Raw genomic sequence first — 26,006 nt, 5'->3', positions numbered from 1 at the left:
TTTTTTTGTCACATATTTTATATGTTAAAGTTAACAAATAAATTATGTTACTTTTTTTTTATAACAGTTATCATGTGTTAAATGGACATATTTCTTATGTCATTAATTATAAAGATTTTGCTGTCTTCTGTTGTTTGGTTCCCGCCAAAGTTTTTATTACATAGATTATGTCAATTTAACATTTTAATTTCATCAAAACCATACACAACTACTTTTTTCAAATGGTTAAAATAATATTTTATTTTACTTAAATTTAACATTGAACACATGTCAGTAAAAATATTTTTAAGTTAAAATCTTTTACATATTACTTGTGTTATTTTTTAACACGTTTGTTTTATGTTAAATTAAGTGGCTAAACTGGGACATGTAAAATGTGTTAAATTTAACACAAAATTTTGTACATTTATACATAAATAATTCATTACATTTAAAAGAAAATGCTCATAAAAATGTATGTATTTGTTGCAAATAGAAATATTTTTGTTATTTATCTTCTACTAAATTCTATTATGACTACTTCATAACATTTTACTTGAATTCAGGTTCTATGTTCGTACCTATACATAGATCTGAAAGATTTGAAAGTTCAAAGTTCAAGCTCGAAATTCAAAGCGTTTGAATTGTTCAGTTACTGGAATGTTCCAAATATTATTCACGAAATAAGGAGATTGAGGCATGGTTATCTGCCGTATGACACATCGAATTTAACTACTTCAGTCAACAGCCAAAAGTTCCACTGACATTTTCTTCACTTCAGCGCTTTCACTTAGCACTTGGCACTCAGTAAAACATCTCTTGTGCGCGCTAAATTTGTCAAACAGTCATTCGAAGTGCCTAACTATATGTTCTTTCCACACCAATTCGTTAATCGATATCATTTGTTACGATCCAAGTGACGCAATATGTATAAAGAACATATTATTGCATTACATGGAACATCATTTCGCTTTTCATCGTAATTTGATGAAGATAAGGTGTTAAGAAACAGCCTAAATCGACTTGTCGAGCACGATGATATTAAAGTTCGAGAGCGCTTTACTGTTGGATAAGTGAAAAAAAACTCAATACCGACACGCCCAAACTTGACATCTAGAGAAAATGTCAATTTCAAAATTTTTATGAAATGAAATAAACGTTTCTATTAGATCCGCATAAACAAAATGGTCGATTGTTATTATTTCATTATTCAAATAAAATAATGTTCTTAATTTATAATCGACAATTAAATACTGTTTTAAACTTTATACTCTCTTTAATTATTTAGTCATATTTTTCAAGCTATCCTTTTTTTTTTTTTTTTTTTTTTTTTTTTTATGTATACGGAAATAACAATGAAAAATATGAAAAAACGATAAAAAATAAAAAAATTATATAATACTGTTAGAGTTAGATAGATTAGGCAAAGCATAGATTTTATTCATATATCGAGCATAATGATATTAAAATTAGAGCACGCTATAAGATAAAGAGGATCCTGGAATGATAGCCAAACTTGATCCGGGATCGATAACATAGGTTAGTGCACATCATTAACAAGATTTCTTTTATAGATTGGAAATTCTTTTCCAAACTTACAACGAAAAGTACACATATTAAATGAAAGATATACATATTAATATCAGCCTGTGAATTAAACTTTATGTCGAGGACAAACAAAATTTCTTTCATGTTGCTTTACTTATCAACTTTTTACGTACAAGAACGCCTAAATCTTCGAACATTTTCATCTCAATTAGACATCAAAATCAACTTTAAGAACTCGACACTGTTTGTTCCTGTCATTTATGTGTCTGGAGCTTCGAATTTCGTGAGTACAAATTGTAGATCATTTTATATCAAGCAAATATTATTACGACGTAACGCTCCATACGCTATATTTGACTAAGAAGTGGTAAAAGTATCGTGAATTACAAAATTGTTTTCCGTTTTTGACATAAATTCTATAATCCAAATTAGTGGTAACACATGTACTTTCATCCAGGAAAAGAATTTCCAAACAATAAGACAAATTCTTGTGAGAAAAATTATTGTATTTAATCGAGAAAACAGATCTGTCTCGAGTTTCCTCTTAAGTGAGAAAAAAACTCCATACTGCTAAGCCTATAAACTGTATAAACAATACCCGAAAAAAACGTGAGTCTCAAAATTTCTCTACGATAAGAAATAAACATTTCTATCAGATCCGTAAAACAAATTGATCTATTTTATTATTTCTTCGTTATTTAGATAAAATAATTATATTATTTTCTCATTATTTAAGTAAAATAATTATATTTTTTATTTAGACGTAAAATATTGTTTTAAACATTGCTTATTAATTCTTCTTAATTTATTGTGTTCAACGCATTATTCAAGGTATCAAATATTTTATTTTGAAGAATATTAACTTTCTTACAGATAAATTAAACAAAGAGTATATGTGTTTTAGTTATGTGTATATTGGATCCATGTGCATGATAGTAATTAAAATAGTTATAGGTGTACCCCTAGGGGATAGATTTGAGAGCTTTAACCCTCGCTCCCTGAAATTTATTATTCATTTTTCATTGTTAATTATGGAATATGATTTTACTTTTAACCATAAATAAAGTTCTTCGTATTATGTAAAATATTGTTTTCTTCAGGAAAATGTGGAAGTTATGATTTAAAAGTTATGATTTTAAAAGTTATGGTAAACTCTAATTGTTCTCATTGAAAATAAGAATTAGATATTCTAAGCTCTAAAACATCCAAAAAAGCAATGCGTTAACACAAAAAATTATTGCATCATGAGTTAACGTTATTGATAAAAATTCTCCCCCCAAAAATCCTGGATACGCCCATAAAAATAGCTAAAATTGCAAGAAACTTGAGATGTTATTGCAACATTATTTAAAACACTCACTTTTTTTACACTGAATTACACTGACAATGAGTTATAGTGAAAAGGTGTGGTCGCGGTAAGATGCCTTGAAATTGAGCATTAAAAATTGATATTTAAGAATCATCGTCGAACATGCATGTATATTCATACTTTTGCGATATCGCGTGACATTGTGCCCTTTCTCACTCCCTTTATCGCGTGCACATAGCATTTTTCAGTGACCCATGGCTCACGTCGACTTAATTACGTCGATGTTTGACGAGCAATTTTGCTAATGTCCCAGCTTGCATTGTCCACGTGTGAAACAACGGACATTTAATGAGTCACGGTTCTTGTTAGAATAATATTTAATTCTTAATTAGATGTGAAAAGCTATTTTCAAATCTCTCCTTATCTTTTTTAAAAATTATTTCAAAAAAAGAGAAAAAATAAAGTTAATCACGTTTTCATTATTTGAGACAGATAACAAAAGATATTAAAAAATAAAAGAAAAAAATATTGCATTAAAATAGATTCAGTTTTTTAATAAAAACTCGCTAATATTGGCATTTTCTCTTAAAACAATACCTCCTTATTCCTCGGAAACTCAAGTTGCACTAATATTAATATTAATAAAAATATGATCTGCTTGGATAATTAAAAACTTAAAACCTATAGTTCATACATTCAGCCTTTTCTTTATATAAAATGTACTATTAAAAACAAATTAACTAACCTATTCTAAGCTTTATATATAATAAAAAATAAAAAAGTATAATTAAAAAAAATATTTATATCAAATTAATGGTTTCTAAAAATGTTTGAATATATTAATTTATAAATACTTTGTACCACTAATGCACTGTTAAAAAAAAAAGAAAATATAACTTACTATGTCAGGTTTGCAAACATTCACTTTGTTTTCTGTAAAAATATTAATTATTACAGAAGGTAAAGCAGCATTATAAAACTGCTATACCATATTTAATAGAAGACGCTTTCTAGTTTATATTTTCAAAGTTTTATTCTTTGCTTTTTTAAAAAACTATCCAAAAACAAAGATGTCAATGTTGGCTCTTCCTTTATTCATAGGAACAAGAACTAGAAAGGAAAATTGATAGTTCTGAGAAGCTCCTATATCTTGTTATTGATTACCTTGCAAAGAATTAACATATTCCGTAACATGATACTGCATTTTCGACAAATTGACAACACTGACAAATTTGTTCAACATAAAAATAATTTTAAAGATTTCTGCGCTAATTCTCATCTGCAGTGCAAGATCATTGTTAGTTCCTAATGAAAAGCTCATTCACGATACTCGTTGCTCTATTTCCCGAGAGTGTATCACACGTCGAGGAGAATAACATGTAATTACGTCCATCTCGTATTCTCCTTTGTACAGAAGCAAAGCTTCAGAATAATTGGGAAAGTAGGCTAATCTGCGGCTTGATATTTTAGACTACAAAGAAAAGATCGCCGCGCAAGAGATAAAAGCGACCGTCTCGTTATTTCGAACAAGCGCAGAGAAAATCCACCTATTTTCCTCTCTTTTTTTTTTTGCAACAATAATGCATGCTAACAAATTCGAGGCGGTGCAAAAAGGGAACGTCCGGTGAAGTTGATACTAACGGAAATGGAGCATCCATTATTCTATCACTATCGAGGCGAGAATAATGCAAATATCTGGCTACGGATCGATATGTAATTAGCGAATATCACTAACAAATAGAGCGAAGGTGATGTGAGCGTTTGAAGGGGTAAATAATCAAACAACATGAAACTACCAAGTTAGAACAAAGAAATTATCCATAGAGCAATCAGTTATATTCTAATTGTCAATTTTACATTTTTCTTCTTTGCAAAACTTTTGCACTCTTCAATAAAAATTCATTAACAATTCAAGATGCAAATATAATTACAATGCAAAGCTTTCGTAACCTTTATAAAACATATTTGTCAGCCTTGAATTTCTGAAATGCACAATTTCTGGCTAAACATCGATCGCTCTTTTTAAATGACTACTTAAAATTATATTATACGAAAATAAAAATGTATGATACTGAAATTTCAGGTTATCAAGATCAAATTCTTAAAAAAAAATTGAATTGTGTTAGCAAGAATATCATTAAATAAGAATACGATTTCTTGCTTATATGAAGCAATGATATTGTTAAATAGAATATTTTAGTTTTAATTTCATGTTTGATACCGTTTCTTCTATGTCATAAAACATGAATCACTCGGCGATACACACACACACACACACACACACAATTATGAGAAATGACTATACTAGAGTCAAAAAACAGTCGCTTTTTCTCAACGGAGTTACTTAGCGTTAATTATTCTTTGTGACGTTAATGTGATAAGAGACCATTCTTCTCTCACGGTTTTTTCATGGGCAGCTTATTCACGCGCGTTGCGTGTCATGAGTCACGATGAAAAACGTTTCGGCGCAATCTTGTGATCCACGTGGTGGCGCATATAATATATATACATACATATATTAAAGATTACGGGACGACCGATAAGGCTCTCAGATGTATATCTAGCTATCTGAGCCCTGCGATCTTCACGCTTCGACATGCACATGCACGATGTCGCGTGTAGTCATACGAAAAACTTTTCCATAACGTTTCTCCTCTCGCGAGCAAAATTGACAAGCCATAAATTCCTGAGAAAATAATAACGTTCCCTCATCAATTTAAGACGTTCGGCACTTAAAAAAATGATGTCATCTTCACCCTAAGGGCCCAACCCCTCACGGACAACAATTCTAAGAATTACTTCACGTAATTGAATGTTTTCTCTTTTATACCAACTTCCTTAAAAGGACGTTTAACAGACTTGGAAACGAACTGAATGAATTTCACAATCTTACGCTCGACCGTCGAGCGGTTTAATATCATCATCGCGACATTTACATTTAGGTTGATGTGAACTCGAACGCCAACTCTCTCGGTATGCAATTTTAAGGCGAGTTATTAAGAAATCAAGATATACTGCGAGCATCAAGATTTTACATCAATATAGATCAATTGATAGCAACATTTTTTAAGTGTTTAATTTTTTAATATTAAAATGCTTTACTTCTCTCTCCATTTTACAAATACCTAGAAACGTTTTAATTCTTAAACGTTTAAATTTAAAACACTAATATATTTAAAATCTCTTCAAATCACAATCAGTGAAACTCGACGAAATTAGTGATAATACACTGATCTTTCAGTGACAATACACTAATTCTGTAAAATCACTGAGAGACAATGAATATTCACTGGTTATCACAATTATAAGTATGCCACTGCGAATCAATAAACATCCACTGATTGCAATTTGAGAGGTTAAAATCTTTTAATTTAAACGTTTTGATGTTTAAAGCGTTTTTACTCTTTAAAATACAGTCAAAGTAAAAAACCGACTAAAACTTTGAGCGTGAAAATACATTGACTTTCAGTGACATATTTATAATACTTTATTTAACTAATCTTTCAGTGATACACTAATTCTGAAGACAAAACTAATGAAAGACAATGAATATTTACTGGTTATAATCACAGTTATAAGTATCGCAAATGAGTGAATATACACTGGTTGTCGTTCAGAAAGTAAGTGATAAAAGAAAACAAGCGTAAAAGTAAAGCATTTTTAAACACTTTTTTCATAATTTACTCTCTAAATTACTATTTATGAAAAATCAGTGAAATCAGCGAAGATGGAAATACACTGACTTTCAGTGATATACTTATCACTTGTCAATCTGTGAAATAAACATACCGATCTTTCTATGATTATATACTATAAATTCTGTAGTACAAGTCACTAAAAGACAGTAAACACTCACTGATTATCACAACCATAAATATACCACTGCAAATCAGTGATAATACACTGATTGCAATTCAGAGTGCATAGTGACAATTAGCAAGTCAGTCAATCGTGACCAAAGAGTTGTCGGGTGACGGATGTATCCCTAAATTTGAGCTTTCTTATCGTCATAGGGGATTTTGTGTGGGGGAGGGGAGAGAAAGTATGTCGGAAGATATCCACGGTATTTTTATTATCCCCCCAAGATTTCCCGTGACAATTAAACAGTGGGAAAATTTTGGGGGAAATCCCTGCGGAAATCCCTGCAAGCGGGTCCCACTGCTCGAGTTTCGAGTCGAGATTTTTAAGCGTACCTGTTGCAAGAGGAATGAAAAATGGTTCCGCGGCGGCGGGCGCTCCAGGAACACGTCCAAGATCCTCGTGGTGCACTCGGCCGTCCGTCGTCGCTCCGTTGAAGCGGACGATGCGGTCGCGTGTTAGCCGCTCGGCGCTCGAGGCTCCGACTCGCGGCGCGGCGGCATCGATTCGCGGCTCGCTCGAGCCTCGAGCGAGCGAGCGAGCGAGCGAGCGGACGGGACCGTGCCGCACGCTCACTCGTCGCGCGATAACGGCAACGCGATAACGTACGTTACGTTGCGCATGCAAACGACACGTGGCCTTCCCGGCCGTTATCGCGCGCGGCGCCGCGTCCGTGTGGATTGATTTCGCTCCGATCTCCGCGCTTTCGTTCCAGGCGCGTAACGCAACGCGCGCCCGGTCCTCTCTACCCTCTCGCGTATACGTAAGGCGACGGCGTAAGAGGCGAATCGGCGTCGCGTTGCTCGTCGTTCGTTCACTGCTGACAGCCGGTCACGGGGCGAGACGGAGCCGACGGCGGCGGCATTGACTCCGCGACAGAGCAGCGAGGCGGGCCTCGTCCTGCGACGCGGCCAGCGGATCTGTGGTAGGAGCGGAAGGGTAGCACGCGCGCCGCGGCGTAACGCGCACGTGCCGGCACGTAGTCCGCGCGCAAGGGCGGCGCAACGACGGGGCTCGACTACTGACCCTCGTCGTACCGCCGCGCCACGCCGCCGTCAACTCGTCCTCCCATGTCCCACTTCGCGCCTAATTGTCATTCGTAACTCAATTTAACCTGAGCTTCCGGTGAATCCCGAAATTTCAACAAATAACTTTGTGATCCTCCCCTAGTGGCACAATACAGTGACAATACATTAGGCTAATATTGGAAGTGCATTGGGCCAATGTTTATTTAATGTAACGCCAATATTGATCATAAAATATTGGTTCCAAATTAAAATGTAATTAATGTCTAATATGAAAAATTAATTGGTTCAATATTGGTCTAATGTTGAACCAATATTGCTGCTTAAACAAATTGGCTAAATAATATGAATTAAGCATCTACTTTACAATATTCGACCAATGTCGGAAATATTGTCTTTACCCACCAAACACCAAGTTACACGTAACGTGCCAGTTAGTTGTAATTTCCCACTCAACAATGTAATTGTAATATAACACGTGTTATATTACAATTGTATTATTAAATGGGAAATTACAACTAACAGGCACGTTACATGTAACTTTGTGTTTGCTAGGTAGTTATTATTTCCCAATATTGCACCAATGTTTTGTACTACTACCCTAGTAGTACAATGCATTAGCAGTACATTGCTTAATATTGACTTTGGTTATATTGGAAGTGCATTGACCAATGTTTTTCCAATGTAACGCCAATATTAATCATAAAATGTTGGTTCCAAATTAGAATCCAATTAATGTCCAATATAAAAAATTGATTAGTTCAACATTGGCCCAATGTTAAACCAATACTAAACCAATGTTGCTGCTTAGACAAATTGACTAAACAAGGTGAAGCGTTTTGACTAATGTTGAAAATATTGTCTTTACACTATTTCCCAATATTATACCAATGTTTTGTACTACTAGAGTCCTCCTTTTTATTTTTTGCAACACGCAAATAATAAAGACCTAATCTATTTTATGACGTATATAAATCGCGATTATTCCTGTAAACCAATTTTATTGGAACACGATATTCTTTTGCTTTCATCCACCGCACTGGACATTCAAGACATGTTTTCGAATAACGTACCTTTTTATTAAAAAAAAAGTTTAATAACGTGACACAGAGAGATGTGTATATAAAAATGAAAATCTTGGATAGAGATATATAAAAAAAAAAAAAATTAATCTACAGCACCGTAAATCACGACCGCCTCTGTAAAACCGATTTTATTTTCGGAATTAAAACAAGGCCAGGTAATATTCGTCAACGCAGGATATTTGTTCGCGAATAATGACAAACGTGTAATTCATTTCTTCGAAGAAAAAAAGAGGTAATAATTGCAACAGAAAAAGAGACAGGGAAAACCGCATACATATACTACTAGCAATATGTATAGCACTTTCGACCCCAAAGAAGGATCACGCTGTAGGAGGTTGAATCTACATGACGAGCAGTCCTGCCAACTTCTCGATGAGTTCCTACTCTTAGGATCATCCGCGTGGCGATACCAATCGTTACGGGGTGAGGGGATTCGCTCGCGACGCTGCACGTGCCTTCCTCGCCGGTGAAATTCCAATTACGAACTGGTCGCGAACGCGACGCGGCGATTATAGATCGCGCTCGTCCGTTTTACAGTCACACCGCGGGCTGCGCCCATCCCGTACTACGAGGACGGACACCACGGCCACAAGACCGTGACGTCACTCGCGCGCAACGCTACATTCAAGCGCGCGCGCGACGACTTCCGCTTATCGATACGGGTTTAAATTATCGATCCTCGACGAGGTCAAAACGACAGACACAGCCAACCGCGACCTCGCAACTTCTTCGGAACTAAAGTCCACTCTATGCCTCAGCCTTGATTCGCGACGGCGAGAAAGAAACGCTGTTCAGCTACCTCAAATTCCAAGTGTTGCATGATAGAAAAATGCTTGTGACCATAATATTGATAACAATTACCATATGTTTACAGTGGATGCTAATAGTAATTGTTTTATGGTACAACTTACTATATAAAAATTTCCGCTTTAATTATAGTAACCATATAAAACCAATATTGTTATTATGAGAACGTTAATATAAGTTTAAACAAACTATAATTTATATTGTCAAACAACTATAAAAATTTGAGTCCAATAATAACTATAAATTATAGTAATATTTTGGTTACCGTAACAATATTTTTTTCTCGATATATTGTGCGTAAAACTTTAAAGTCGAAATTTTTTTCTTGTCAAACAGAGAAAGCTTTTTTTAAATCGTACAGATAAAAAAATGTGTTATATTTTTCTAACTACAATAAATAAAAATAGGAAAATAATTATAGTTAGAATACTATTTTTTAGTAATTTGTACTATAATATTAGTAATAATAACTATACGATTATAGTAATACTATGTAAAATTTGAATTATAAATTATACAGTTTTAAATATAATTGTTACTATTTGCAATTATAAGAGCAAATATCACACATTTTTTTGTCAGTGTAAGAGAATATTAGGAATAGATCAAAATTAAAATTTTATAATCAATTTACAATAAACATTAAACGTAACATAATCAATACAAAAATATGGAAGATATAAGTATATAAAACTTATTATTTATCTATAGTTTTATTTATCTTATATATAACTATATATAACTTATTATTTATCTATATTTAATAAGAAAGCTAATTCCAAAATTCTAATTCCTATTCCTAAAAAGTAAAAAATAAATGTCTATGATATGAAATACTTTTTAAAAGTTGTTTTCTTAAATATTAATTTTTAACTAAAAATTTTTACATAGTTTCGTAGCTAATACTTTCGATAAGTTTTTTATATTAAGAACTACAAATCGTACAAATGTATAAAATTATGTTTAAAATATTCAAAGTAATGACCAAATACTAAAATACAATAATTATACTTAATGTTAGTATCCCCTTCTTGGCAATTTTGTACTGCTGAAGAGAATAAATATTATTATTACTTAATGTCAGTATCATATTAAAAATGAATATTAATTAAAGCCGTTGCTATTAAATTACATTATTTATAAATCTATTAAGTAGTACATTGAAAACTTTATAAACAAAATATTTGTATAAAGGCCGTACACGTGCGCTACGTAACTGTCACTTATATAAAATTTTACAGTTATCAATTATTAAAATGAAATAGTAACATTCATTTAAAAAATGGTCGCATTTGTAAAATAATTGAATGTCACATATCTTATATTAGACAGCTTTGCTCTATCTAATATTTCTCCTCACCAAACACCAAGTTACATGTAACGTTCCTGTTAGTTGTAATTTCTCACTCAACAATGTAATTGTAATATAACACGTGTGTTATATTACAATTATATTATTGAGTGGGAAATTACAACTAACAAGCACGTTACATGTAACTTTGTGTTTGCTGGGTCCATTATGCGCAAGGCTTAATCCTGTACACGTACAAATCTATTGTCGTTTATATGGAAATATTGAAGAGGCGTAGATTTTTAGCAAACATTAAATATAAATGTAATATCACATAATAACAGTATACGTGTTATGTCTGTGTTATATAACATTACCTCTATATTATATTTGAGATTGATCAAATTGGCTACCTAGTAAAATTGAATTAACGATAGATGACTAGATCGTTTTTCAAGAAATTGTAATTAAATAAAATTAATTAACTCTAACTCACCAGTCTTTTTTTCTTTCAAACTGCAATTGGATCTGTCGCGTGTCTATTTTCTTTATTTTAAAGTAAAGAAAAAAATTTGAAAAAAATTATTAAATATCTATCAGGATTATAGTCATTTCCTGCCTACCTAGGCTGCATTCTGATATTCACTACCAGTACTGAAATTCTACAGTGTACGTGACGTAAACTATAGGTTTTCAGTACTGGCAGTGAATATCGGAACGCAGCCCTAGTCCACTTTTTTGAAGTAGAAAGCAAATATGCAAGTTTATCGGTTTTGAAATCCGGACACTGACTTTTGCAAAATACATAATGCATAATAAAATTAATCAACCAGAAATCCGTTCTCTCTTCAGGACAGGAATAAAGACCTTTGATTAATTAATTTTCTTATGCATTATGTAAAAGTCAGTGTCCGGGCCTATAAAGTTATATAACTTGTTAGTACTGAGTTACGAGCAAATATTGTATTATTTTGGCTTAGATGTCTCAAACCCATAAATACATTCAAAGGATTAATTCAATTTAATTGTTTTCAAAACAAAATCAAATTCAAATTGATTTAATTCTTTTAATAAAAAAACGTGTAGAAACTATATTTACAATTTTTTAAAGTATTTTAAAATTAAAACGTTTTTGCGTTTTTTTTTTGAGAAGACTACTTTTTTAAAATTCATATTTTGAAAAAATAACTTTTAAAATCAAGCTCTTTAAATTCTCTCGATTGGTTGCGCCACTTAATTGCCCTTGCACCGCGCAAAGTCGAAATTGCAACAAATACTTCACAGCTTAATAAGATCTCTAAACTATACGAGCTATGATTTGTCACAGGAAGGCTGCATCTATGTCGATGGTTACGTAATTGACAGCATAAGTATACTCTCCCGCAAAGGCAACATATAGTAGCTAATGTATACAATACATTAATAATTCACTTAAATATCGCCGCCAATAACGCGATGTTATTACGTTGCGCGATTGCAAATACGATCAATCTGTCCATCGGATGAACTCTATCGGCAAGGTCATCAAAAATGCAAAAAAAATCGTTAAGCATGCACATGCTCATCATGACTAACATTGCGAAAAAATCGTTATGCCATAATATCCTGCGGGCTTGTGCATGACGATTTTCTTTGATCGCGATATAGATCGGCAGTGCCATGTTTTACGCCTGTAAACTGAAATACCATATTTTCAGCGCTCTTTTATAAAATATAACTTGGATAAAATTTTCAGGACCTATATTAGAGGGGATAATAAAAATTGTTAAAGTTATTATTTTTATTATTTACATATTTTTTAACTTTAACTTTTTATTAAGTGTTCATCAAAATTTACCAAAATTTATAAGTTTAGAAATTAATTTTCTCAAAATCTTATCTTAAGAAATCCTTTATTTACATTAAGCTTTTAATTTTGGGGGATATAATTTTTTAGTTTTCCAAATGTGTAAAAGCTCAACTGAAAAATGATTCTAAAATTTGCTTCCATTAAAAATTTGTCGCTCTAAGTCCACTCAACTCGTGTTTTAATACAGTACTGTGAATCGGTCGCGACGTACATACATCCTCGGAATCCGTCGCACGGATTCACCTCACCGATTAAGCATCCGGAAAAGTTAGACCATGTTTCACTAATATTTCATTTCAAGCTTTCAAGGCCACAAGTTTGTCCGGTGATATTGTCCGCTACATCATCGATCAGGCTATTACACGGACATGCTTGATATATTTTCCATTGTCAAGGAAAAAAATGATTTAATGGGCTGCATTTCTTTAACCAGTTTTTGTTGTTCCAAAAATAAAAAATAATTTTGAAAAATATTCTCATGCTTAATTTTAAAAAGTAATACGTTTTCTAATTTAGTAAATCGATTAAAGACTCTACGAATTAAATTAAATACATTAAATAATAATGCCAATAAGAGCCAGCACCGAATTTTTATATGCGAATTAAATACATGTGTCTATATAATAATTTTTTATTTATAAAGTAGGGTAAAATGGTCAAAATTTCTTTGCTGTTTAACTTTATATAAAATTTGTATGTATTAAAATTTTTTGAAAATCAAGTGATCAATTTTGAGTCAAGTATGAGTTCCATAGTTATCAGAAGAAAATCTATTAATTTTTTATATCATGTCGATTCAATTGAAGAGTTTCTTTAAAAAACAAGTCCTTTTTTTAGACTCATGGCGCCAAATTCCATCAATAGTATAGCGTCATAAACAATTTCTTGTCGGCAAGAATCAAATAAAAATAACCAGATAAAAATAGATAGTAAATACAAAATTTTTGCAAAAACAAAATAACCAGAGATTTTTAATTTTTTTAAATAAAGCCTTAAAATATTAATTAAAATCTTTTATTTAATTATACACTTATAATATTCAAAGGAAAATGTTTAATCCGCATTACGTAATAAATAGCTCAAAAATAAGTTCTTGTTTGTTTTCTAAAAATTTAACTCTTTTGATTTGTTTGATTGTTGTAGGAAATTCTTCGATGTTTATATTATATATTTATAATTCAAAATTCATAATTTAAGTGCATCTTTCTACGTGTGAGAAAATTTACGATAACAACGCCGTTTAAAGCTTAAAACTTTATTGTACCAGGTACAAACAATGCCTAGATCGATGTTTCGATTAAAATAGCGCCATACGTGACGACGGAAAACTAGGGAAATGTGGCACGAATTCGAAACATGCCTCGTCGAGAAAAAAGATACAAAAAAGATAAATACGACATTTTAAACTATCTATCCATTGTATCTAGACTCGATAACGGCACAGTTGTTAACTCTGCAAATTTTCCACGGAAAAAAACAAAAGCAGCATGCATGCGTTAATTTTCCAGTTGTAGCTGTTACAATGCAGAGATAGATACTATGATTATACCAATTTTATCAAAGTCGCATAAACCAATGATTTTCTTTATTATTATGCATATTACAGTATTAAGATATAATTATCACAAAAATGCTTTATATGTTATACTAAGATATTTTATTTTATAGTTTATAGTTGAATAAATTAGAGAAAAATATAAAATATCTCACAAAATCAATTTTTGCAATCATTCCGTCATAGTATATTTTTACAAAAACAATAAAAAAATTAACATTAACTAGAATAAAACCGTATAGACATATAATATTGACAATCATAGTGTTCAAATAATATTTTTTATGCAATTTTACAAATATTTTTGAATCCTTCAAACTGCGCACATTACTTTCGGTTTGATAGAGAAAGAAACGCAATTCTTAAATTTATTATTAATTTAATACTGTGATATTACTATTCTGGATCAATTTATCGAAAAGTATATTTAAACACTGGGATTGTGCTATAATCGTTGTTAGCTTTTTCTTAAATTAATAAAAAAAATTTTTACACAATTTTATTTAAAGAAATAAAAATTATAGAGATGTAAGAATAAAATTCTATTCTTTCTCTTTTATAAGAATAGAAAGAATAGAAATAAAGCTAAAAATGTCGCTTCTATAAAATTGTAGCCAATGTTTTGTTACAAAATATCTTCAAAATTGAGAAACATAATAAAATATAATAAAAAAGTTTATAATTATAAATTACTATTTATAAGAATTTATTAATTCTTATATTATCAAGTCAAAAAAAACCTTGCAAATGTTGTTCTTATTTAATAAGAAGTAAAGTAAAGAATCTGTGTTACAAGGTAATTGTTAATAAAGTGTTTGCCTCTCTACATTAACATATTAAAAATGTATATATATTTTTATTTTGCTTATATGTATATATTATAATGCATACAATGTATTCAATTTTTCAATGGATTAACACATCACATAAGTAAATATATAATGTACAGAATATCTTATAAATAATTTTAACTTTGAAAAATATGCTTCCAAAATTAAATATAAAAAGCATATCGATCCATAATTCTTACGATATAATATATTTTTACAAATGTGCTTAATTGGCATAAATATATATCCTGTACTATTTCACAACATATGTATCACAACATTTGTCGTAGCTTCTCTGCGAGTATTAATGTACAAAAATTAAATGCTAAAAACATTTTGTTCGATTCATTACATACGTAAAAAATTGTGCGTTTTCACGTATTCAGAAGGCCGAGCTGCAGCGATTATTTAAAGCTGAGTACGAATACTTTGCAATTTATGTATATACATCAAAATTCATATTCTTAGAAAAGCAAAGTACACGTTCCAGAAACTTTGGTAAAAGCTAATGTCAAAACGGCGTTAATATCTCTCGTTTTCTCATTACTGCGCGGATGCAAAGTTATATACCGGATATCTTGGCGCAAAACGATTAGCCAGGCCATAAATCTGTTCCGATTCTCCACGCTCACGAAGATTTCTGGCGCCATTTGATGATTCCTCGTAGGACGGCGGAGCTAAAAAGAAAAATTAAAAATAATTATTATCTTTACCTTGGTGAAAATTTTTCTTAGACTTTTTTATACTTCAAATGTTTAAAGATTTTTTAAAAATACATTTTAAGTTTTTTTTATTATACAAGGTGTCTTGCATAAGGTATGAAATACTTCATGAAAAGATAAACGGGATCAAGGTGAACATAAAAATCCACTACAGTTTTTTAATATTCCCAATGATAGCCGAGATATTAATTTTTCAAATTGGACAAATGAGAGCGCGCCGAGGAAAGAGCTGAGCCCCTCGAGCTATAGCATAGCACGGTCCACCGTGTCAAGCATTGGCTGTCAGTGGCAGCTCGAGCGGCTCAGCGCTTCCCTCGGTGTGCTCTCATTTGTACAATTTGAAAAATTAATATCTCGGCTATCATTGGAGATATCCAAAAACTATAGTGGACTTTTATATTCACCTTGATCCCATCTATCTTTCCAAGCGCAAGACATCCTGTAGAATAAAAAAATCTCAAAATATCAGTATTTATTATATTATATGAAGCAACCGTGTAATAACGTTTATTATTACCGTTTCTACAAGTTCTATTCTGGCAATTTATATTGGAAAGAAAGTATGTTTCACACGAAATTATGGTGTTTGTAAGTTTATTTCTTGCAACAGTTAATGTTCTCCGAAAAGAAAATCCTTGACATACAATGGCAAAAAAACAATATCACTACTGAATTTTATATTTTAAGATTAATCTCATTATTAGGTCCATATGTTACATAATTCCGAATCGCGCTCTACAACAAGCAAATGTGTAAGAGAAGATTTTAGTATGGTATACCAGACTAATAACATATATTTTCTAAAAAATATATTCAAGTTTTTTAAATAATTTCTAAAAATGTTCAAAATATTACGTTTAAGAATTTGAAAAATTTTATAAAAAAATATGAAAAAAATTCTGAGAAAAAATTTACTAAGGAATAAAATAATTATTTCAATACAAAACCATAATTTTTTTAGAGCTACACGATGCAAAGATATCTTGTAAATAGATTTTATTTTATCACAAATCCTATTATTTTGTATATATTTCCAGGGCTGGGAAGTAACACGTTATTTATAATGCCGTTACTGTTACAGTTATTTTTTTGTAACGGATTGGTAACGGTGTTACTTTTTTTTGTAACTGTAACGATAACGTAGTTACATTTTTTTAGTAACGGTAATTTAACTGTTACTTTCACCGTTAACAGTTACTTTTTATAGTTTGAATTTTCTACTTATGACATATCATAATTTTTACATTTTTAATTTTCATTCAATTCGATATTCACAGTTAAAATCATCTTATAAAAAGTTTTAAAATATCATAAATCAATGGGCGCGTTCAGAGGACAGAACGGATCAGTGAGCCCTTAGTAATTCTTTACTATGATTGGTTTCTGCTTCTAAATCCAACGAAGAACTAAAGTCAAGAACCAATCATATTAGAGAATCACTGAGCGCTCACTGATCCGGTTCATCTGCTCAACGCGCCCAATTACATAGCCGTAGCTCTTATAAACAAATTTTATAAATATCGGCCTTTAAGTTTATTGCAAGACTGTCCAAAACTAATTTATTAAATTCAATATTAAACAACTATTTATTAAATTCAATACGACCACCGCAGCTGTTAAGCGAATGTTTAGTACTGGTAATACTGTTTTATCACCTTGTAGAGATAATCTAAACAATGATATAATGAAATATCAACTTTTATTAAAAATTAATAAAAATTATCAATAAAATTTAACATGTTTATATTTTGTAGAATAATTGATAATTCTATGTCCTAATCCGAATAATCCTTTTTTACATTTTAAACAATTTAAAACTTTGTTTAAAATTTTTTTATTTTGCATTAGTTTTACAAGTTTAAAAATATGTTGGTTACGTTAATATATTAAGTAAAAAAATATTTTACAAATTTTTTATTTAATCTCATTTTAGCACTAAAAAAGTAACGAACAAAGTAACAAATCGTTACTTTTTCCGTTATTTTTTTAAGTAACTTCTTAAGTAACAGTAACGATAACGAGTTACTTTTGAGAATCAATAACGAGTAACGGTAACGAGTTACTTTTTTGATTTGGTAACGAGTAACGGTAACGAGTTACTTTTAAAAAGTAACTTTCCCATTCCTGTATATTTCGATATTTCTATCTTTTAGAAAAACAGAATTAATGGTCGTGCAGATCTTACGTAAGTTTGGATACAAATTAGATTCCGGCAATGGAGGCAACGCAGTATTTGTCGAAGGTATAACGAAACCGACTTGCGGTGACTTCATTGAATTATCGCCGACTATTCCCGCCGGCGGAGCACTCGGAGCATGGTAAGCCGCGAGCGGAACCGTTCCCACGAAGATAAGTGTATTAGCAGACAGATTCTGATGATACCTACAAAATAATACAAATTAAAATCTATTTAAAGGAGACAAGAAAATAAAGAATTATGACAAATCAATCATTTTACAAGTTAAATAATTTGAAATATTTGATAAATTATACTTGATTTACGCAAAATTTGATTCGCATTCAAACATTATAATTGATAATGATAATCTCCAATTATAATTGGTTATAATTGTTAATTTCTAATTGGTAATACTTAATCGCTAATTAAAAATAATTTTATAAATAAATTAAAATAATCTAAATTATATGTCAAAATGTAAGAAAAAGACATTAACCATCCTTCAACGCATGCTTCCACATTCAAATTGTATTCGAGATTGATAATGTGACAATTAGTTAGATTTGAGGGTGGAAGAGGCGGAACGTCTAGATGTTGCTCATAATCAGCGGTTCCACCGGCCTCAACTGGTCCTTTGCTAACTTCCCTTACAACAATTTCCTCCGTTTTAGTGGCCACGCGTGGCGTAGTAGCACGGTAAGTTACAACCTGAACTTCATGATACGTTATTACTTATTGAGAAAAAATTCAATATGAAGACTATATATAGTTTTAAGAAAGATCTCTTTTCACATAATATAAAAACTTGATATAATTTCTAAAAAAGATTCATGATTAAAAAGCTTATAATTATAATATATAAACATTCTTAACATTTTTTCCAAACTTTTATTATATAATTTTATACTTAAAATATAATTAATTAAAAGAGCTTTAATTAGTCTTATGGAAAAACAAACTTTTAGATAATTTTGTAAATAGAATATAAAAATTTTAAGAAGCTATATATACATAATAAAAAATAGAGTTTATAAAAAACATTTTAGAATTAAAAAATAAAATAAAATTGTATATTATTTTTGCGTGAGAATACAATATATTCATAAATTATATTATTTTCTTTAATTATATAATGTCACACTGTTCTCATTTTGTTACTATATTTAAATCATTATAATTAAATAATTTTTTCCAACAATGTAACAAATTTTTTTTACACCAATAAATAACAATATTATAAAAAAATATTTATATATTAAAAATTATTACTTTTATTGTTGCTTAAATTTTGTTCATTATTTATTATATTTTGAAGACGGCAATGCCAAAAACTTCTTTATTAAAAATTATTTATAAAGGAAAAGTCATGTGAGACTCTACAACTTCTTTTAAAATAAATGTCTTTTTTCTTTCATGCCTGATTTTTATTTAGGAATAATTAGCATCTAATTTACATGTTAAAGATTTTTTCGCTGATTGTAAATCTGTATTTCTGTAAATCTGTATTCAAAATATCAAAATTTAGAGTCCAATATGGCGGAGCAAAATGTAAAATTTTCTTGAATTTAAGTAAAACTTCAAGTATGATATTCCAGGGATTTTTTAGATCAATGAATTTATTTACATTTTGACAACATTAAATCTATAATCTTGAATTTGTAATTTTTGATTTTAGATTCAGCGACTCGTAAAATTCTTAGAAAATCAGTTTCACTCAAATCCATCAAAATTAACATTTTGATCCATTTAAAATTTTGAAATTTTTACTGCAAATTCATTATTAGCTACATGGGAATCTTTGTATACCAACTTACATAAAAACAATACAATTAAACTTTTGGGTCGGTCGCATTAAATCTGTTATTTTAAAATTAAATAGTAATTTTTTCTCATAACTTTTACGCACGTTAATCTCCAAAATAATTTTAAAAAAAACTCCCTATTTTAATTTTTGTAAACACACATTTTTTACTTTTACGAATATTTGACAAGGATAGATTAAAAAGTGAAACTGACAAGAGTGTTAGTTCTTTTGCAAAGAATTTTATTCTTTATTTTTAAAATAAACTTAGAAATTGTTATCCTTATTTTTATGAAAAATATATATTTTTTTAGGGATCTTGACATATGTATATATTCCATCAAGCATAAAAGAATTACAAAACAAAAGAGAGAAATGCTCTTTAAATGGTTTCAACGAAAGAAAATTTAATCATGAAGCAATATTGCATACCTTACACAGCTTGAGCTTAATAGTGTTCACAACAACACTAGATAAGTTCTCGACATTTATCTTTATTGGTATCGATTGTCCAGGCACGTATCCTCGAGTTGGTAATGAAAAGTTTACGGTCAAAGGTGGCGTGCCGCAACATAAGCAACAAAATGTTTTACTCATTTCTTGCTGCACGAGCTCCTAAAAATATAATTCTAAAATGTATCGTTATTCGTATTATTGCTACAAAATAATATTTTAATTCAATACACAATAAATATTATTGTAACAAACAGTAAAATATAAAAATAAAATCTTATGTGCAACACGATTAAAACTATCTTCCTCTTTCCACATGATTCTCTAATTTCAATAAATTTTTTAATGATTAAAATAATACAGAATAGTAGTATTATATTCTTGTAAATATAATGAACATGTATATCTCCGTTATTAAGTCATACATTTTAATAATACTTATAAAAGTGAAAAATTGACCTGAAACGTCTGTGAATTAGACGTGTTTAAGTAAAGCATTGCACAAAAACAAAACATTATAAAAGAAAAATCTTGCTTCTTACAACATCGACTCCCAATTTCCTAACTTTCCACAACTAATGGAAATTTTAGAGAAACCTCATACATTATTTTTTAAATAAAACCCATATTTTAAATCTATTCTAGAGTGAAAAGACCACACCTTTATCATTCTTCTTTCTATGATTTTTTATACAGCGTCGTAAAACAAAAATCTAAATATAACAACATTCTAAATAATAACTATTTTATAACTTTGATCTAAAATTAATTGAACAACATAGTAACATACTAATAAATAAAAGTAAACGTTGAGAAATGTATAAATGTAGGGCCATAATATTACCTTTTTCTCTGGTTATATAATATTAAGTTTTGTAAAATTTATAATAATTTGACTACATCAAAGTGTTAAAGATTATATGTACTTTTAAAAATAATTTAAATTAATCAATATATTTATTTTAAATTTTATGATGTAGAATTTAAATTAAATAGAATTAAATCAAAGGTAAATTTCAAAAATAGAATGTTTAAATTGAATAAAATTAAAAGTAAATTTATAACATGAACCACTTTATACATACAGTCGCTCTAGGTTCCTGATTCAAATCCAAAGGAGCAATAACTGTGAAAGGACTCTTAACTTCTTGATCAAACTTCCAAGGCCGATCCAGCGTGGCTTTGATAGTGTAACGAACGTGTCCAAAGTCTGATTCAAAACTACTTGGCAGGTTTGCTGGCAAGGAACAAGTGAATGGAAACTTGTGTTCTCCTGATTGTATTTCGATTTCTCCACCTAACAAAATAGTATAAGTAAAACTAATAAAGCTAATCATAACATTTGTCATAATAAATTGAAATGAAGTTGAATTAAAAAATTCATAAATCAGATTTATCCTAACTAACAAATTTTTTACATCAAATTTATTTATTTTTAATAGATTTCTTCTGTTTAATTCATCCTTCATTAGGCATATAGTCCATTACAAATATGTTTGAAACACTTGAATATAAAATGTTTCAAAAGTCAGAAAAAAATCAAAATTTTTAATTTAAACTTTTTTACGTAAATTAAGTAAATTTCACAAGTAAACATTTTAATAAATTTACTTAAAATTAATATTAATGTTAAAGTTGTTATTTCTCCATATTTACAGGAAAATGCCTCTCTCGATTATGTGATAATATGAGGTTTCTATTGCTCGATACTTTTTATCCTTAAACATCTTATTTATCACTGTATTTAATTAGTAAACAATCGAGAATTACCTGAGGATGATCCAACTAAGTAATATTTTGTTTCAAAATATTCTTCATGTGCCGTGACAGTCTGACTGTCATCCCGATACTGTCCCTTTTCATCCATTTCCCCTTCTTCAGTTGCCCAACAAGTGTTTGCTTCACCTTTTACTTTCAGACATATGCCTGCCAGAAAAGATTATAAATGTTAAATATATTTAAAGAATAGCTCAACATCAACTAATACTCATTTTCATTGTTAATTGTTATACTTATTAATTATTAATTTAATTTCAAATTATTGATTAATTTCGCCTTTCTCCAGTTAATTAATTTTTACAATAAAATATTAAATTATATATCAAGTACATCCCTCTATTTTCATTTTAATTAATTAATAGAATTCTATTTATATGTGATATAACATAGTAATGCAAAACTCGAAGGAAACAAAGCCTTGCAACGATGGAGTATTTGTGTGGGGGAGTTATTACATGTGGCAGTTCTATAATTAACTCTCATATATTGGTATGGTCGAGAGGGGCAAAGAAATAAGAATAAAGAAAGATTACTTGTAGAATGCAGTGGACATAGAAATGTAGAATTTGTTATATATAAGGCCTGCGTACATATAAGTCATATTGACAAAATTGAAAATAAATAAATATTAAATTATTGAAGTTTATTTATCAGGCAGTTAAAACTTTGTGAACGCCTTTTTACATAACTTTGTTAAAAAGTATTTGAAAATAATCCCACAAATAATACAAATTTACGGAAAAGCCATCTTGAAAAAATATCTCAAAAGATACAATAAAATCTTTAATAATCAAACTTACCGCGAATCTTCTTTGTGCTGTCCAAGACGACAATAATGTTACCCATTACCGTTTGTCCAGGATAATACGTGCTCCATTGATTATCGAACTCTATTCGGAAGTCTTTAAGGCCCATGCTAGATCGTTTTAGCTGCACCAATTTTTACAACAACACTCCGATTATTTCATTCACGTTTATTTAATAGTCGACATTCAAGCTTCTGCAGGACACGCACTGATGACGCAAACAGCTGATACTATATAAATCCTCTATTCTAAACCATTGCTGCTCAGTCCTCATGCTGATTCCCAGGGCCGTAACTAGACAGAAGCAATAGGGGCCTAAATCCAGAAAGAAGGACGCAGAAGCAGAAGAGCCCTGAAGTGGAACTGATCAAAAAATTGTCAAATATTAAATTTTTAATCATTAAATTACACGTAAATTTGAAGCCTCGATATAAAATATTAAATATAGTCAGATATAAACTTAAAAAAACGTTCACTAATAGAATTTAGATTTAATCATTGTAAATAATTATTTTTTAACATATTAAGAATTTGAATCTTCCATTATCCAACGTTTGCGATCATTTGTCAATTATTTATAAATAATAATATTTAATTAATTTTAATTTGCTACAATTTTCTTTTATACAAAGCAGTAGAAAAATAAAAACTATTTAAAGAAAAACATTGATATTTAAATATAACAAAATTAATCCAAACTTATATATGAATAATCTCTAAATATTCACACACACACACACACGCGCGCGCGCGTACGTACGTACGTAAAATTACATTTTTAATATATTTAAAACAGAATTATGAAGCAAAAAAAATCAATAAACCGGCATAATATGTAAAGATAGTAATTAATTTAATTTTCAATTTAAATGTTAAATATATTTAATTCACACAAACATTTTAGATATTTAGCGTTGGCTTATATGCTCTTTGAATACTATTTTTAATTCTAATAAGTCTTGAAAATTTTTAATTTTGTAAAAAATTTTTTTAATTTGTTTAATTAAATGTGAATAAATAACTACCAAATCCAAATTACAATCGAAAAATTAATTATAAATAATAATTAAATCTATAAAGTTATTTTTTATATGTTAAAAAAACAAGTAAAAGCCAAAACATTAATGTATATAATTAAATTATATATACATATATATTTAATATTAAGGATTAAATTAATTACTATCATCCTTATACATATGCTTGTTCATTGATCCTTTCAATTTTTATTTCAATAATTTTATTTAAAATATTAAAACAATAATTTCACTTGGGTGGTGTGTGTGTGTGTGTGTGTGTGTGTGTGTGTGTGTGTGTGTGTGTGTGTGTGTGTGTGTGTGTGTGTGTGTGTGTGTGTGTGTGTGTGTGTGTGTGTGTGTGTGTGTGTGTGTGTGTGTGTGTGTGTGTGTGTGTGTGTGTGTGTGTGTGTGTGAGAGACCCATACAGCACGGGGAGCTCCCGGGGAGCTCCCGAGGAGCTCACAAAATTTTTCATAAGCTTCATTTAAGCTTCCAAAAGATTCGCACGCAGCTGCTATGTCCGCTTTTGAGAGCTCCTTGAGAGCTTCATTTGAGCTCGCAGGGAGTTTATAAATCATGTTTTAAGAGTTCCCTGCGAGCTTCAAAGTAATTCCCGGGAAATTTCTATATAAGCTTTCCGGGAGCTCTTATGTCCGCTTTTGGGAGCTCCCTGAGAGCTTAGATGAAACTATCAGGGAGCTTATATAAAAGCTTCACGGGAATTATTTTGAAGCTTGCAGGGAGTTCTTAAAACATTATTTCTGAACTCCCTGCGAGCTTAAATAAAGCTCTCAGGGAGTTCTTAAAAGCGGACATTGGAGCTGCCGGAAAAAATTTTATTTTTATATTTTCTCAATTTTCGGAAGCTCTCTCTGAGTTGCGAAGGCCCACGAACTCTCTTCGTGTAACAAAAACAATATATATTACACTTTGCTGCTAGTGAAGTACTAACTGCTAGGTAAGCCGTGAGTGATGGTTTTCTTTTATAAGCCTTTTGGAGTAAATTTTCTCACGAGAAGGAAGAGCGCCGTGCCTTCGCCTAGTGGCGATCTTGCGAACTACTCGCGGCTTATGACTATACATGCAGTACATTAATTTACCCGATATGTTCAATCTCTGGGAGTTTGTTTTGTCAAATTTTGTAAACTTCTTGAAAACTCAGCAAAACGAACTCCCTGGGAGCTTGTTTTGTCAAATTTTGTAAGATTCTCGGAAACTCAGCAAAACAAACTCCCTGGGAGCTTGTTTTGTCGAATTTTGTAAGCTTCTCGGAAACTCAGGAAAACGAACTCCCTGGGAGCTTGTTCTGTCAAATTTTGTAAGCTTCTCGGGTGCTCAGCAAAATGAACTCCCTGGGAGCTTAATCGGAGCTTTGTGCTGTATGGGGAGTGTGTATCTTACAGGCTGTTCATAACTTTAATAATTTTATTATATCTATCATAAATACCAATATTTCTCTTTAAAATTTCTTCAAATTTTTCTATTAATTCATATAAAAAAAATTTAGCAAATTAAAATTAATTAAAAATTATTGAACATCAATAAGATTAAGACAAAAATTATTATTTTACGTTCCTCTAATTTTAATTACACATTAAAAGTATTAAGTATAACAATAATATAAATAAATTTGTTAGAATATAATTTTTAAAAATACAATTAAAATAAGTTTTTATTTAAATGCATTAATATATAATACAAATATAAATCTTTTATGTTTCTTATGTACACAAAAAATATTAATAGACAATTTAAATATTATATTTATTATATTATATTTACATTTTATTTTCATTTCTCTCCTTAAAAAATTAAAAAGTCTAAAAATAAGACTTTGACTAGGGCATATGGGACGCTAATTACCACTCTGCTTATATCTATTGCACATGCGTAAAATAAACGACCACAGCGACAAAGGAGCGATTTTCTTTCGAAGTGCCTCTATGACCATAAATGTGAACATTGAACTACGTAGTATGTTTGTGAATTCCGTAGGTAACCTATAAAGCACAAACCACGGAGGAATAAGAGGAGCTTATAAACTCAGGCGGTTTTCCCCGGAAAAACTGGACTCTATTTCGGGGTCAGCTAAAATCGCTTTACATGTTGCG

At 30.3% G+C, this 26,006-nt stretch overlaps 2 protein-coding genes across 2 annotated transcripts in view; both read right to left on the bottom strand.

Annotated features, from left to right (window-relative positions):
* Positions 1 to 8,164, bottom strand: part of LOC105833306 (potassium voltage-gated channel subfamily KQT member 1) — a 41,595-nt gene extending 33,431 nt beyond the window's left edge. The window contains exon 1 of the mRNA XM_036291263.1: positions 7,030 to 8,164. The gene's annotated coding sequence lies outside the window, so the exon portion shown is untranslated. The remainder of the gene's footprint in view (positions 1 to 7,029) is intronic.
* Positions 8,165 to 15,470: 7,306 nt separating this feature from the next.
* On the bottom strand, positions 15,471 to 23,155 carry LOC105833307 (arrestin domain-containing protein 17). Its single transcript, XM_012674950.3, has 7 exons — positions 22,871 to 23,155; positions 22,062 to 22,217; positions 21,377 to 21,588; positions 20,271 to 20,453; positions 18,534 to 18,745; positions 18,044 to 18,240; positions 15,471 to 15,813 (listed from the first exon to the last, which is right to left on the bottom strand). Exons 1-7 carry the CDS (start codon positions 22,983 to 22,985, stop codon positions 15,680 to 15,682), a joined length of 1,209 nt encoding a protein of 402 aa, XP_012530404.1. The 5' UTR covers positions 22,986 to 23,155; the 3' UTR covers positions 15,471 to 15,679.
* Between the last annotated feature and the right edge of the window lie 2,851 nt (positions 23,156 to 26,006).

This window comes from Monomorium pharaonis, chromosome 8 (assembly GCF_013373865.1).
Source record: "Monomorium pharaonis isolate MP-MQ-018 chromosome 8, ASM1337386v2, whole genome shotgun sequence".
NCBI lineage: Eukaryota > Metazoa > Arthropoda > Insecta > Hymenoptera > Formicidae > Monomorium > Monomorium pharaonis.
The sequence above is the reverse complement of the archived record's forward strand: the minus strand, read 5'-3'. Positions and strand labels throughout refer to the sequence as shown.